Below are 14,719 nucleotides of genomic sequence, written 5' to 3'. Positions count from 1 at the left end.
CTCTCCCGCACAGCTGGGATGAGAGCAGCTCCATCAGCAGCGGCCTCAGCGATGCCTCGGACAACCTCAGCTCAGAGGATTTCAATGCCAGCTCCTCGCTCAACTCCCTGCCCTCCACCCCCACGGCCTCGCGCAGGAACTCGGCCATAGCGGTAGGTGCCGGGGCGCCCGGACCCTTTCCAGCACCTGTCCCAGCCTTCCCGGCACACCTCAGAGGGACAGAGGGCATGGAGGGTGCCAGTGAGAGGAAACAAGGATGGCACAGGGTGTCCGCTGCATCCTTCTCCCAGCTGGCTGACGTTCTCTGGGGATGGGTTTGGGGTGGGTGCCAGGAGTGCCCCTGACTCTGCTCTGCCCCCAGCTGCGCACGGACTCGGAGAAGCGCTCACTGGCAGAGAGCGGCCTGAGCTGGTACGGGGAGGGCGACGAGAAGGCACCCAAGAAGCTGGACTACGACAGCAGCAGCCTCAAGATGGAGCATGGCTCCTCCAAGTGGCGGCGGGAGCCCTCGGAGGGTGGAGAGGAGGGGCCCAAGGGTGGTGAGCTGAAGAAGCCTGTCAGCCTGGGCACTCCGGGCTCCCTCAAGAAGGGCAAGACTCCTCCAGTGGCTGTGACCTCCCCCATCACTCATATGGCCCAGAGCACCCTCAAAGTGGCAGGTAAAAACCAGTCTGGGCAGGGTTCAGCTCCTCTGATGGAGAGAAGGTTGGTTGCTGTCTTTGTGTGCTTTCCCCAGGCATGTGGGCCATGGGATGGCCTATGGCTGTGCTCAGACCTGGGGACTGGGTCTGGTCTGGAAGGGGAGGCAGGGCTGCAGGCAGGCTGGGGGTCTGTGCCTGCCCCATGGTCTCCCACACACCAGGCTGGGGAACGACTGAGTGCACCAAGGGTCTGGCATGTCCCCTCTCCGTCACATCCCTGCATCTCTGGTGCCCGTATCCTGTCTGGGCTTGTTCACTTTCAAATGTCCCCAAAGCCTCCAGGCACACTAACCTGTCATTTCTTGCCACCAGGCAAGCCAGAGACCAAAGCCACCGACAAGAGCAAGCTGTCAGTGAAGAACACGGGCCTGCAGCGCTCCTCCTCCGATGCCGGCCGTGACCGCACCGCTGACGCCAAGAAGCCGCCGTCAGGGCTCACACGGCCCTCATCCTCCAGCTCCTTTGGCTACAAGAAACCAGCTCCTGCCACTGGCACGGCCACTGTCATGCAGGCTGGGGGCTCAGCCACTCTTGGCAAGATCCAGAAGAGCTCTGGCATCCCTGTTAAGCCAGTCAGTGGGAGGAAGACAAGCCTCGATGTCTCCAATGCACCTGAGCCTGGGTTCCTGGCACCAGGGGCTCGCTCCAACATCCAGTACCGCAGCCTGCCCCGGCCAGCCAAGTCCAGCTCCATGAGCGTGACCGGGGGCCGCAGCGCAGCCCGGCCGGTCAGCAGCAGCATTGACCCCAGCCTGCTGAGCACCAAGCCGGGCGGCGTCTCGGTGTCGCGGCTCAAGGAGCCATCCAAGGTTGGCACTGGCCGTGGCACGCCGGCCCCTGTGAACCAGACAGACCGTGAGAAGGAGAAGGCCAAGGCCAAGGCAGTGGCACTTGACTCTGAGTGCAGCACCCTGAAGAGTGCCAGCTCACCTGAGAGCACCCCAAAAGCTCAGGCCAACCTCCCGCCAGCAGCCAAGGTGGCTGAGCTGCCCCCTACACCTCTCAGGTATGTTGCTTCCACCTCTGAGGGCAGCAGGTGCCTGGCACGGCTGTGCCCTGCACCAGTACCTGAGTCTCACCTGTTTCCTTACCCATTTCCCCCCTTCAGAGCAGCTGCCAAGACCTACGTGAAGCCTCCCTCGCTGGCCAACTTGGACAAGGTCAACTCCAACAGCTTGGACTTGCCCTCCTCCAGCGAGCTGCACACCCCACACACTGCCAAGCTCCAGGACCTGCACCCGGCTGGTGGGCACCTTGCGCCCTGCTTCAGCCCCAGCCCTGCCCCCATCCTCAACATCAACTCGGCGAGCTTCTCCCAGGGCCTGGAGCTCATGGGTGGCTTCAGTGTCCCCAAGGAGGGCAGGATGTACCCCAAGCTCTCCAGCCTTCACCGCAGCATGGAATCCCTGCAGATGCCCATGAGCCTGCCCAGTGCCTTTTCAGGGGGCAGCACCACCACCCCCGCCCCTGCTGCTGCACCCCCTGCCAGCGCAGAGGAAGAAGAGGAAGAAGAAGAGGCAGGAGAGCTGGGCTGGAGTGGGAGCCCCCGGCTCACACATCTGGACAGGTATGGCTGGAAGGAGGTTGGTGGGCTGCTGCAGCACCTTCATAGGCACACATTGCTCCCTGCTGTTCTGCCATGTCCTTTGCCTGCTTCAGAGTCTCTTCCTGCTACATTTCTAGGGAAAAGCTCCCTGTTCCTACAATTCAATTCCCATGGTTCCTTCCCTAGTCTGTGCAGGGATGTCACTGATCTTTCCTTCCCTTCCAGTGCCAACCGCGACAGGAACACACTGCCCAAGAAGGGGTTGAGGTAAAAGAGCCCAAATGATTTTTGTGTGGTGCTGGGGTGGGAAGGGGAGGCTTTCCAGGGCAGTGCCCCTGAGCCAGGGAAGCTGGGCTGCAGTGCAGTGGGCAGGAGCTGGACGGTGCTGGTCGATCTTACCATGCCTGTCTGTGGCTCCCCAGGTACCAGCTCCACTCCCAGGAGGAGGCCAAGGAGCGGCGCCACTCCCACGCGGTCAGCAGCCTGCCCGAGCCGGACGAGCAGCAGGAGCTGCCCTCGCCCCCCGCCCTCCCCATGGCGCTGGTGGGGAAGGGCCCGCTCACCAGCATTGGTCAGTGCCCTCGCTGCCAGCCCCTTCCCTCCTGCTCCCCTGCTCCATGTGTGATGTGCTGGTGTTCCCCTGGGCGCTGCTTGTCTCCTTCACACCACCAACACCAGCACCTGGTGCTTCGGGTGCTGGACTGGGACCAGGGGTGTCCATCACCTCTGCTTCAGGGCATCTCATCCACCTTTGGGCCTCAGGCCATAACTGTTCCTCTGGGGGTGCCTGGCAGGGCAAGGGGTAAGCCTTGTCCTGATCTGACCAGGACCTGAATGTTCCTGGTAAGCCTTGCTCTTATCTGACCAGAACCTGAATGTTCCTGGAGGGTTTGGGGGGGTCCAGGCAGACAAGTTGGGGCAGCAGGCTCCACTCCTGCACCTGCAGGTGTTGGGCTGTGGCATAGTGGTACCCACTTGGCCCTGGGGCAATGGATTTGTTTTTCAGCCCTGTGATTACCTTGGTGCTGGTGTCCAGGTCTTCCCAGCATCAACCTGCCTTTTAGCTTTCCCCAGCCCCTCCCTGCTTTGGGACCCCAATCCCTGCTTCCTCACTGCATCACAGCTCTCGTGGATCGCTCCCAGTCCTGCTTCCCCATCCTGATGGCAGGTCCCTAGCGTGGCTCTGACCCTGCCTCCTCCCTGCTTTCTCCTTGCAGTGAGCCCCACTGCCACCACAGCCCCGCGGATCACCCGCTCCAACAGCATCCCCACCCACGACTCCACCTTCGAGCTGTACAGCACCTCCCAGATGGGCAGCACCCTCTCCCTGGCCGACAAGTCCAAGGGCATGATCCGCTCGGGCTCTTTCCGGGACCCTGTGGACGATGGTGAGAGTGTGCTGTGCTCCTGCCCAGGCAGAGGAGGCTGCACAGGGTTGGTGGGGCTCCCTGCACCCTTGTTCCTTCCTACTGGTGCTGCCATGGCATTGTTGGATGGGTGGCTGTGTCCCATTCTTGGCATCAGAGCAGGGACAGCAACGCTGAGGGCTCTGTTAGACTCTGTGCTGGCATCAGCCCTGGGTCTGCCCTGACCCCCATGGGTGCTCAGTGACTTGGGTTGCCCCAAGGGTGCTGTGACACTGGGGAGGAGGGGATCCAAGCAGACAGGGAGGGCAGCAGAGCCCCCGGGTTCCCCAGAGAGGAGGGTGCAGATGGAGAGCACAGAGAAATGGGCAGTGCTGAGCAGCTGCCATCCCACCCTGTACCTCCCCCAGGCACCCCTGAGAGCCCAGTCAGTAGGTGTGCCCTGACCTGTAGCCCCAGGTGCTGCTCTGCAGGGCACCCTGACAGCTCGGGTTTTCCTGTGTTGCAGTTCACGGATCGGTGCTGTCCCTGGCCTCCAGCGCGTCCTCCACCTACTCCTCCGTAAGAGCCGCCTCCGTGCTGCTGTGCTGCTTTGTGCATGGCTGGGGGATCCGGGTGGGGCTGGGGGGGGCTCTGTGCATGCCTCTGCCTGCTGCTGAGCCTGTCTGTGCCTCGCTGCCCCCCTGACTGCCTGCCTCTGTCTGTCTGTCCCTCTCTGCTCTCACGCTGCCAGGCTGAGGAGAAGATGCAGTCTGAGGTGAGCCCGCACCCTTTGCTCACGCCTGCCCCTGCCCCCAGTGAGGGCAGTGCCTGGCCCCTCTCATCTCCCCTCTCTCCCCACAGCAAATCCGCAAGCTGCGCCGCGAGCTGGAGTCCTCGCAGGAGAAGGTGGCCACGCTGACGTCCCAGCTGTCTGCTAACGTGAGTCCCCGTGGAGCCCCTGTGGGGCACCCTGCTCCATCCCTGCAGGGCGTAGGGCTGGTGTTGGATGTGCCCATGGAAGCCCTGATTTCCCTTCAGCCTTTTGCATCCCACACCTGGCGGTGGATGCTCACCTGTCTGTGGGTTTTTGCCCAGATGTTGGGGCTCACCTGTTTCTCCACTTCTCCCAGGCCAACCTGGTGGCAGCCTTTGAGCAGAGCCTGGTGAGCATGACGTCCCGCCTGCGGCACCTGGCTGAGACCGCTGAGGAGAAGGTGAGTGTGTCCTGGGGCTGGTGGGTGCTGGACTTGGGAGGTTGCCCCAAGGGTGCTCTTGGGTGGGCTCTCCACCATTGGGATGCACTCCATGGCTCCCAACTCTACTGCCCCAGGACACAGAGCTGCTGGACCTGCGAGAGACCATTGACTTCCTGAAGAAGAAGAACTCAGAGGCCCAGGCTGTGATCCAGGGTGCTCTAAATGGCACTGATGTCACCCCCAAAGGTAAGGCATGATGCTGCAGCCCTTCCTGAGCTGGGATGCTCCTGCTGGGACTGGCACAGGGCCCCAGGGCACACCTTCTCATGGGGGCAGTTCATCTGGAGACAGGGTGCCCCAGGCAGCAGTTTTTCCCCACCTGGGATCCTTGACCATCTGAAACCAGGAATGGACAGCCAGAGCTGTCACCATGGGAGGTCACAGTCCTGGCATGTAGGGGAGTGGTTGTTTGTCAGTCTTGGGAGACTTCCTTGCCAGGCCCTTTGCCAACAGCCAGTTTTGCCTGCTGCTATTGACTTTGTTCCCATAAGTGCGGTTTGTAGCCCCAAAACCCCAGTGTGAGTGCAAGAAGCTGTCAGGGAGATGGCCTGGGACAGCAGCAGGGTGATATGTGCCCTGGGCATCTCTCACCATGTGGTGTCTGAGTCCCATGTCATTGTTACAAGGTGGCTTCAAGAGCTCAGAAGATGTTGGGTGTGAGGAGGAATTGGGTGTAGGGAGGGGGGACCACAGGGTGCTCTGGTTTTGGGACAGTTGCAGGTAACTGATCCCTCCTTTCCCAATCTCTCCTGCTTCTCTGGACCCCAGAGCTGCGCATCAAGCGGCAGAACTCCTCTGACAGCATCTCCAGCCTCAACAGCATCACCAGCCACTCCAGCATCGGCAGCAGCAAGGACGCTGACGCCAAGAAGAAGAAGAAGAAGAGCTGGGTGGGTTGGATGGGGCACTGGCAGCAGATCTGGGGCTTGGGGAGCCTCTGGCAGGGTCTGCTCAAGGTCAACCCCGCAAACCAGCTGCTCTCAGTCTGCCTTGGCTTTGGGGTGTTGGTGTTCCCTGTCCTCTGGGGACAGCAGTAGTGAGGAGAGTGTAACTGCCATGGATTTGTGTCTTGAATTGTTGGCTGGGACTTCTCCAGCCCCTTCAGGAGTTTCCCAGCCCTGGCCCTGCATGCCTGCTTCCTTGTGTATTCCCCCATGTCTCCCTCCTGCGCACGCAGGCTCTGACAGTGTGGAGGGCTGGCACCTCTGCTGGGCAGCTCCTTCCCTGCACCAGGCAGCTCTGAGCTGGATGTGCAATTAAGTCTTGCTTTGTTTTGTTTCTCTTCCCCTATGCTGACCTCAACCCTTTTTTTCCAGGTGTATGAGGTAAGTCCCACGCTGTCCAATCCACCCGTGCCCAGCCAGGGCCTTTGCTCCATTTCATGGATGGTGCTCATACACTCCCCATCCCATCCATCCCACTGGCACTAACCCCAGCACAGGCCATCCTGGGTCCCCAGCCAGGCTGTGCCCACCTTGGCTGCTTCCTTTGATGTTAAGGACAAATATGCACCCACAAGGAGGGGCTTGAACTGCCATAGATAGACAGCAGGAAAGGCTCACATGGGACCTGCCCCATGGATGGGAACAGTCCCCTTCTTGCCTAGGGAAGGCAGGCACTCTCCTGACTTCCTGTAACTGCATCTTTTGGGGTGGAGGCCTTGGTGCAGCCCTGCCAGCGTCACTGAGAGCACTGGAGTGCCCTGCCCATCTCTGCCTCTCCAGGGCTGCCTGATGTGGTCTCAAGTGGCTCTGTCTCTGCCAGCACCCATGTAGGTCTCAGTGTTTCCCTGCTCCCACCATCAGCAGAGCTGGATACCTACTTTGTTTACACTGAAATGCAATGCTTTTTGTTTTGAGAACACCCTAGAGCAGTCTGCTAGTGCCTGTGGGGATTGGGACAGATCCAGTGTGCTCTCCATCCCTTCCTTCTCCCACCTTCCCTTGGAGCAGGCCCTGGCAGTCCAGGGCACATGTTGTGAGCCCAGGGTGCTCGTCCTGCTGCTCTCCTACCAGCTGGTGGGACCCAGTTTGGGTCTAGTTTGTGCAGTGTCCATCCCCCTCCCTGGCCCCAGCCCGCTGCTCACCCACCACTGCTCTGTGTGTGCTGTGTGCATGCTGCATGCTCAGGTGAGACACCTGCATGCTCTGTGGAGGGCTGGCTGCCCCTCTGTGCTTCCAGCAGGATCCACGGGGCAGAGGGAGGTGTGGGGCAGGACTCTGGCTCTGCAGTGGCTGGAGCAAGGGACGTCCCTGAAATAAATGCCTCTTGCTGAAATGGCTGTGGTGGGGTGAATGTGGGGGTGGATTGGCCCTTCTTGATGGACCTGGGTGTTGGTGCCATGCCTGAACAGCCTGGTGTAGGTGCTGGTGGGGAGCAGGGCTGGGAGACATCCTGACCAGGACATGGTCCCACTCTGTGGGGCTCTGGTGCCATCCAGGCTGGGGTGAGTGTTGCCCAAAGGGCTGTGCACCCCATTCATTGGCAGTGCCAGCAGAGGGGGTCAGGCTGCAGCCTTCCCCAGCATGGTGGAGGTGCTGCCTCTGTGGTGGCTGTGGTTGTACTGGTCCCACTTCAGACTGTCTATGGGTCCTGGACAGACAGGGCAGGACCAGGCCAGGTCTCTGCTTGTGAGGCTGCACTTTGGACTGCCTCTAACAAGTTTTCCTTCTCCTGTAGCTACGCAGCTCCTTCAATAAGGCCTTCAGCATCAAGAAGGGCCCCAAGTCGGCTTCGTCCTACTCTGACATAGAGGAGATCGCCACGCCAGACTCGTCAGCCCCCTCCTCCCCCAAGCTGCAGCATGGCTCCACAGAGACTGCCTCGCCCTCCATCAAGTCCTCCACATCCTCCTCCGTGGGCATTGACACGGCTGAGTACGTGGGGCCAGGGAGGGCCAGTGGCAGGGGCAGCAGGCTCCTGCCAGGGACACGTGTGAGACCTGGTCTCTCCCTTGGCCTAGGCTCTTCCAGGCCCACAGTGAGGGTGAGCCCGAGAAGAAGGAGGTGTCAGAGCTGCGGTCAGAGCTGTGGGAGAAGGAGATGAAGCTGACAGACATCCGCCTGGAGGCCCTTAACTCAGCCCACCAGCTGGAGCAGCTGCGGGAGACCATGCACAACATGCAGGTGAGGACCCCTGCCAGCAGCCTGGCTGCTCTCAGTACCAAGGTGCCCTCAGTCCCTGCATTCTCACCACTGTGCTGCACCCCAGAGTGCTGCTGCTGTACGACTCCTTACCCTGTGCCCTGCCTTGTTGTGCCCCAGCTGGAGGTGGATCTCCTGAAGGCTGAGAATGACCGTCTCAAGGTGGCCCCTGGGCCTTCAGCAGTGCTAGGTGCTGTTCCCAGCCACATCACAAGCACATCGGCCTCCTCTTCACCACGGCGCTCCTTGGGTCTCACCATTGGTCATGCCTTCAGCCCCAGCCCGGGGGATGCAGGTAGGGGTGATAGAGCTGCTGGCTGATGGGGTAGGGCTGGGATAGGGAGTGTGTGTGGTGGCAACGTGCTGCTGCTCACCTGGAGTGAACAGGGGATCTGTCATGCTGCTGGTGTTGCTGTTGGCCACAGCAGGATTTGCCTCTGGCTGGCTGGGCACAGCCAGGCCTGGTGGTTCAGCTCTGGCCACACAGCCTCACTGCTCCCTCCCCAGACATGTCCCCCATGGATGCTGTCAGCGCTGGCACCCAGAAGGATGAGCTGACACTGCGGATTGTGGTGCGCATGCCACCCCAGCACATCATCAAGGGGGTGAGTGTGGGCTCTGTGGGGAGCCTGACATGTCACCGTGTCATGGCCCTGACAAAGGGGCAAAGGATGCCTCCCGGGGCTAGATATGATGCTGCAGCACTGCACACTTCTGCCTTGGCTCCTAGGACCTCAAGCAGCAGGAGTTTTTCTTGGGCTGGACCAAGGTGAGCGGGAAGGTAGACTGGAAGATGCTGGATGAGGCTGTCTGCCAGGTCTTCAAGGTAGGAGCAAAAAGAGCACTTTTTATAGAGCCGTCCTTTGACACTGCTCCACCAGGCCTGCTATTCCTGGCCCAGGTCCTCTCCAAGCTCTCTTGGAGCTGCTCTCTGCCAGCTCTGTCCTTCTCCATGTAGGATTACATCACTAAGATGGATCCTGCATCCACGCTGGGGCTCAGCACCGAGTCCATCTATGGCTACAGCATCAGCCACATCAAGCGGGTGCTGGACACGGAGCCGCCGGAGCTGCCGCTGTGCCGCCGGGGCCTGACCAGCGTTGTCGTCACGCTCAAAGGTCAGTGTGGCAGAGGGGCTCCGTGGCTGTGCCATGTCCCTGCTGTCTGGGGGTGTTACAGCGTGTGAGTGGACCCTCAGCCCTCCCCTGCCCACAGGCTTGAAAGAGAAGTGCGTGGACAGCCTGGTGTTCGAAACGCTCATCCCCAAGCCCATGATGCAGCACTACATCAGCCTCCTGCTGAAGCACCGCCGCCTCATCCTCTCGGGGCCCAGTGGCACCGGCAAGACCTACCTGACCAACCGCCTGGCTGAGTACCTGGTGGAGCGCTCGGGTCGGGACGTCACCGAGGGCATCGTCAGCACCTTCAACATGCACCAGCAGTCCTGCAAGGTGAGGGCACACAGCAGTGTCCCTGTGGGCACTGGTGCCATGGTCCTCATGGCAGTCATGCCATGGCCCCACACGTGACACCCGACCTGTTTGTTCCAGGATCTTCAGCTGTACCTGTCCAACCTGGCCAACCAGATCGACCGGGAGACGGGCACGGCGGACGTGCCGCTGGTGATCCTGCTGGATGACCTCAGCGAGGCGGGCTCCATCAGCGAGCTCGTCAACGGGGCGCTCACCTGCAAGTACCACAAATGGTGAGAGCCCCTTTGCACCCCTCCAGTGCAGCCCCATGGCACACACATGCTCCCCACTGCTCTCACCGTGGTCACTGGGCTGTGGGGATGAGGCCGCACATGTCTGCTGTGCCCAGTTCAGCTCTGCCTTGGCACTCAGAGGCTTTTTCTCATTAATCTTGTCTTTCTGTCTCTCACTCAGTCCGTATATCATTGGCACTACCAACCAGCCTGTGAAGATGACCCCAAACCATGGCCTCCATCTCAGCTTCAGGTAGGAATTGTACATCCCTGGGGATCATCCTTGTGGGGTTTTGGGGGACAGAAGCCATCACTTGCACCTGGGTGTTTCTGTGGTCACATCCTATGGCTGAGGACCCTGATTAAGATTGAGCCCCCAGGCCTGTCCCTGCCATCCCAGAAGGACCTGATATTCCCCAGCCTCAGGCAAATGCAGGGTGGGGATGCAAGGAGGGCCTCAGAAGTGCTGGGGAGCAGGGCAGCTTGTGTGGAGACCCAGCCCTGATCACTGGAGTCCTCTCCCAGGATGCTGACCTTCTCCAACAACGTGGAGCCAGCCAACGGCTTCCTGGTGCGCTACCTGCGGCGGAAGCTGCTGGAGTCGGACACGGACATCAACGCCAACAAGGAGGAGCTGCTGCGGGTGCTGGACTGGGTGCCCAAGCTCTGGTACCATTTGCACACCTTCCTGGAAAAACACAGCACATCTGACTTCCTCATCGGTACGGCCCTGCCTCACCTTCCTCCTCTGCCCCAGGCTGTGAGGAGCCCTGGGGACTGGGACCAAACCCCCCCTGGGGACTGGGACCAAACCCTCTCTGGGGACTGGGACCAAGCCCTCCCAGAGGAGCTTGGGGGGGTTGATGTGTTCCCTGTGTCTCCCAGTCCCACAAACCACAGCTGCTGGGTGATGCACACAAGCATTGCTCTTCCCTGGGTGCTCCTTATTCCTTTGGGAGCTGTCACTAGGGGTGTCAGCCAAGGCTGCCGGCACCCTTCCCTGGGCACGGAGAAGCTGTCTTCTCCCAGGTGGATCCCCCATGCCTCACCAGGCTTTTGGGGGATAGATTGAACTTGGCAGCCCCCTTCCTTTCCTGGGAGATGCTCCCTGTCTGCTGTACAGGTGGATGGTGCCTACTCACTGTTCCCAAGGGCCCCCTTCCTGCCAGGTGTGCCCACCTCAGTGCTGTGACTGGAGGAGGGGCACCCAGCTCCCATTTCCACTGTCTTCCTTTCCCCCACAGGTCCCTGCTTCTTTCTGTCCTGCCCTATTGGAATTGAGGATTTCCGGACCTGGTTCATCGACCTGTGGAACAATTCTATCATCCCTTACCTGCAGGAGGGGGCAAAAGATGGGCTCAAGGTAGCCAGTGCTGCTGGCACATGAGAACACAAAGCAGGGTGGGGACACACTGATACAGCCACCATGGGGGGGGGCAGAGGGGAGGCGCTGGGATGGTCAGTGTAGGTGACATCTCTGTGGTACCCTGTGGCTGCTGTGGCACATGGCGCTGTCCTGGGGGGCTCAGGGTGCCACCCTGCTGGCTCTGGCATGTACTGAGGGCATGGCTGCCACTTGATCCCTGCCACAGGTGCATGGGCAGAAGGCAGCCTGGGAGGACCCCGTGGAGTGGGTGCGGGACACCCTGCCCTGGCCGTCAGCGCAGCAGGACCAGTCCAAGCTGTACCACCTGCCCCCGCCCACCGTGGGGCCCCAGAGCGCCGTGTCCCCGCCCGAGGAGCGCACCGTGAAGGACACCACGCCCAGCTCCCTGGACTCGGACCCGCTGGTAGGCTGGCCAGGGAGGGGCTGGGAGGAGCTGGAGGCAGAGCAGGGCGGAGCTTTGCTTTCCCAGTTAATTCTCGGTGTAAAACGCCTGATTTGGGGTGCAGAAACACTGCGTGCACCCTGGAGGAGCAGTGGGTGAGGGGTGGTGGCACTGGCAGGTGGGCTGCACACCAGGACACATGGTGACATGCCAGTGAAGGGGCACACGACACTCCACGAGGCATCATGTCCACATGCCCAGCCACAGACAGGCACACGTGCTCCTACACGTCCTGATGTGTCGCCTGGAGAGCTGCTGGCTCCAGATGATGCCAGCTGTCACCTGGAGAGGCTGCTGGCTCCACAGGTGATGCCAGCTGATGCTGCTTTGGCACACTGAGTCTTGAGCTCCAGCTGTGCCTGAGGCTGGATCCTGGCGCAAAGGAGGGATTTTGCAGCATCTCTGGGACTTGCTTTACCCTCTAAGGAGCTTTCCAGCAAGGCTGGTTTGGGAGGGCAAGAGGGCCAAATGGCCTCCCCAGTCACCTGTGGGCCTCATGTCCCCCTCGGGCTCCTGCCATGCTCCTGTCCCCACAGATGGCCATGCTGCTGAAGCTCCAGGAAGCTGCCAACTACATTGAGTCTCCAGACCGTGAGACCATGGTGGACCCCGACCTGCAGTCGACTCTGTGAGGCCCAGATGTGCCAGCCCAGGTGGAGGGGAGCTGCTGCTGGGCTGCTCTCCTTTTCCTTCGGCATCCAGGAGCGTGGGGCTGGCGAGCAAGCGGAGAGGAGAAGAGCAGGGCTCTGGCGTGTCCTGGTGGAGCCTGGGGAAACTCTGCTCAACTGTGAAAGAGCACGAGTTACCATCTCCCCTCCCAGCCCTGGGGGTAGGAGAATCCTGGTTTCTCTTCTTGGTTTTTTCTGTCTCTATTGCAAACTCTTGGGCTTTGGGACCAAGGTGACCCTGAGGCTGAGCCCCACTCCCGGGAGCTGCAGGAAGGCCCCTGCGAAGGGCAGGGACCCCGCAGGAGCCACCTGGGCCACAGCTGGGGAGGAGCTGGGGCTGCAGGATGAGCACGTGGGCACGAGGGGCTCTGGCTCCCTCTGTGCCCGCTGGGCCAAGCCACGGGAGCCTCCACTGTGGAGCTCCCACCCCGTGCCAGCCAAGGGGAGCACGGCCCTGGCTACTCTCTGTGCATTCCCTGTTCCACCTGCAGCTGCTGTGACCAGGACAGCCCAAAAACCCTGCTTTTCTTATTTTATTTTGTTTCCCCCTTCCCCTTTTCCTTTGGCCGAGTCCAGACTTTGCTTTGATCCCTTTTTTTGTTCTGGTACTTTGCTCTCCTGGCCTGGAGCCTGTGGCCTGGTGCCTACTACTTCCCTGGCAGCAGTGTCCTTCCCCTTTGGTTTCTTTTGCAGCTGTTGGTTTCACCACTCAAACCACCTCTGTCACAAAACTGGTGCTCACTGGACGATCTCCAGTCCCTGAACCCACCTCCTGGGGCTGCACAGGTTGGCTGAGGTGGGACTTGGAGGCAGTGTGGAGGCAGGTGGCAGCAGGAGGCTCCCAGAGCAGCCCCTCACACGGCAACTCCCTCCTCCCCCAAGGTACAGGGTACTGGGATGGTGTCTCCCACCAGGCTGGGGTGCCACAGAGCATTCCCCTCCCTGAGCTACTGGGGCATGGGGAGGCTGCTGCTGCTGCCCCATCCCTGGGCAGCTGGATGCCATCCCTGCCCCCTTGGTGGAGGGGGGCCCAACCAACCTCTCATCCCCTTGGTGCTGCCAGGCCTGGGGCTGTGGGTCAATGAGCCTGGGGTTGCTCCCCGTGCTGCCTGCTCCCCTGGCCCTGTGCCTTCCTGTAGCCTGGCAGGGTCTGTGTTGGTGCTCTGGGGGCACCTGGGGCTGCCATGTGTCCTCCTGGCCTTATCCTGCATTGTCAAAAGGCCAGACTCCACGGAGAGGGTCGGCCCCGGTGCTGCTGTGGTGCCTTAATCTCTGGCCACGCAGGAAGGGGGAAAGGGGGCTTGGGACAGTGCTGTCACAGCCTGCTCCAGCATCTGTGTCCCCAAAGCCAGCTTGGCTGGATGGAATGAAGGGGACTGCTGCCTGCAGCACCCTCGCTGGCCTGTCCCCAGCCATGGCTGTGGGGTGCCCTGCAGGTCTGCACTCCCATCCTGTGCCCACTTGGGCTCTGGGGGCCCCTCCTCCCTGCTGCCCTCCAGCTCAGCCCCCACATCCTTCTGGGGCCCTGGAGAGACCCATGAGGAGAGCTGACCCCAGGGCCAGATCACCTGAGCCCACCCTGTCCCCAAACTCTGCCAGGCTGGGGCCTGGGCAGCCTCAGCCCCCTGTGCTGCAGCTGGTGTGGCCTCCAGGGACCCCTCAGACCCCTTGGAACGGGCATTTCCCGCAGTGCCCCCGGAGGCCGCCGGCCCCTCTGCCCTCGGTGCTCCGGCCGGTGCGTCCCGCCTCGCCGCCCCATGGTGCTCACTCCTCCCGCTGTCCGTCTGTCCGACAGCCTCCTGCTGCCTCCGGGCCGCCAGCCCGGCCCCTCCCCGCGGGGATCTCCGCGATCTCCTCCCCACGCTGGCTTGGGCGTTAGGGCTTTCTGTTCGCCTTCTCTTCTGTCGAGGACTCGCTGTACATAGATCCGTCGTGGAACGCCCTGTGTGGGTTGGGGGGGCCGGCCCTGCGCCTTGTCCCTGGTTTTGGGTTTTTTTTTGTACTCTGTGATGACTGTGCTGTGCTGACTTCTTTTCTGATTGTATGAGACTCCGGCCCAGCAGCCGCTCGAGGTCTGCAATGGGGACACAGCCGTTCCCTCCAGCCCCTCACACCCTCCTTGGGACTCTGGTGCCCAGGCAGGGAAGGGACTGATGCACCTTTGGGGGCTGCCCTGTGCCCAGGTGCCCTGAGGAGTCCTGTGGGAGGAGGGGCAGCCTTGCTGAGCTTTCTTTTGTGACTCCTCCAGGGAGCCACCCAAACCTGGACCAAACTGTGCCATCCCCCACTGCTGAGCCTGCCCTGGCCTGTGTCCTGCAGGTTTGCCCCGTCCCTCCCCAGGCTGGGGCTGCCCCTTGTGCCATCCCCTCGGCCCCAGCAGCTGGAGGTGAGCAGCCTGTGGGGTGTGATCCAGGAGGAATCTCCAGGGAGGGGGAAGGGCCATGCCAGCAGCCCCTGGGATCAGCTGGTGGGGGGCTTGGCTGGGGTTACCTGGCAGGAGGAGCCAGGTCCTGGTGCATTCCTCC

The 14,719-nt window shown here is 61.5% G+C and overlaps 1 protein-coding gene across 2 annotated transcripts in view; it reads left to right on the top strand.

Moving 5' to 3' along the window:
• The window catches only part of NAV1 (neuron navigator 1), a 59,994-nt gene extending 46,128 nt beyond the window's left edge, over positions 1-13,866 (top strand). Inside the window, exons 6-31 of one of the 2 annotated variants that reach the window (XM_054290680.1) lie at positions 14-152; positions 362-659; positions 1,014-1,707; positions 1,810-2,268; positions 2,473-2,514; positions 2,670-2,818; positions 3,465-3,635; positions 4,120-4,172; positions 4,345-4,368; positions 4,455-4,532; positions 4,724-4,807; positions 4,924-5,035; positions 5,618-5,739; positions 7,529-7,725; positions 7,812-7,974; positions 8,113-8,287; positions 8,500-8,597; positions 8,723-8,818; positions 8,951-9,110; positions 9,208-9,443; positions 9,543-9,697; positions 9,879-9,950; positions 10,223-10,419; positions 10,942-11,060; positions 11,290-11,487; positions 12,063-13,866. In XM_054290680.1, the coding sequence (XP_054146655.1) occupies positions 14-152; positions 362-659; positions 1,014-1,707; positions 1,810-2,268; positions 2,473-2,514; positions 2,670-2,818; positions 3,465-3,635; positions 4,120-4,172; positions 4,345-4,368; positions 4,455-4,532; positions 4,724-4,807; positions 4,924-5,035; positions 5,618-5,739; positions 7,529-7,725; positions 7,812-7,974; positions 8,113-8,287; positions 8,500-8,597; positions 8,723-8,818; positions 8,951-9,110; positions 9,208-9,443; positions 9,543-9,697; positions 9,879-9,950; positions 10,223-10,419; positions 10,942-11,060; positions 11,290-11,487; positions 12,063-12,158 (4,387 nt within the window). In that variant the 3' untranslated portion in view covers positions 12,159-13,866. The remainder of the gene's footprint in view (positions 1-13; positions 153-361; positions 660-1,013; positions 1,708-1,809; positions 2,269-2,472; positions 2,515-2,669; positions 2,819-3,464; positions 3,636-4,119; positions 4,173-4,344; positions 4,369-4,454; positions 4,533-4,723; positions 4,808-4,923; positions 5,036-5,617; positions 5,740-7,528; positions 7,726-7,811; positions 7,975-8,112; positions 8,288-8,499; positions 8,598-8,722; positions 8,819-8,950; positions 9,111-9,207; positions 9,444-9,542; positions 9,698-9,878; positions 9,951-10,222; positions 10,420-10,941; positions 11,061-11,289; positions 11,488-12,062) is intronic. The other variant, XM_054290681.1, reaches the window with a different exon arrangement.
• The last annotated feature ends 853 nt before the right edge of the window (positions 13,867-14,719 follow it).

The sequence above is a fragment of the Melozone crissalis genome, unplaced genomic scaffold (genome assembly GCF_028551555.1).
Source record: "Melozone crissalis strain CALT ecotype California unplaced genomic scaffold, PUWL_Pcris_2 ptg000086l_1, whole genome shotgun sequence".
NCBI lineage: Eukaryota > Metazoa > Chordata > Aves > Passeriformes > Passerellidae > Melozone > Melozone crissalis.
This window is presented reverse-complemented; position numbering and strand designations above follow the sequence as displayed.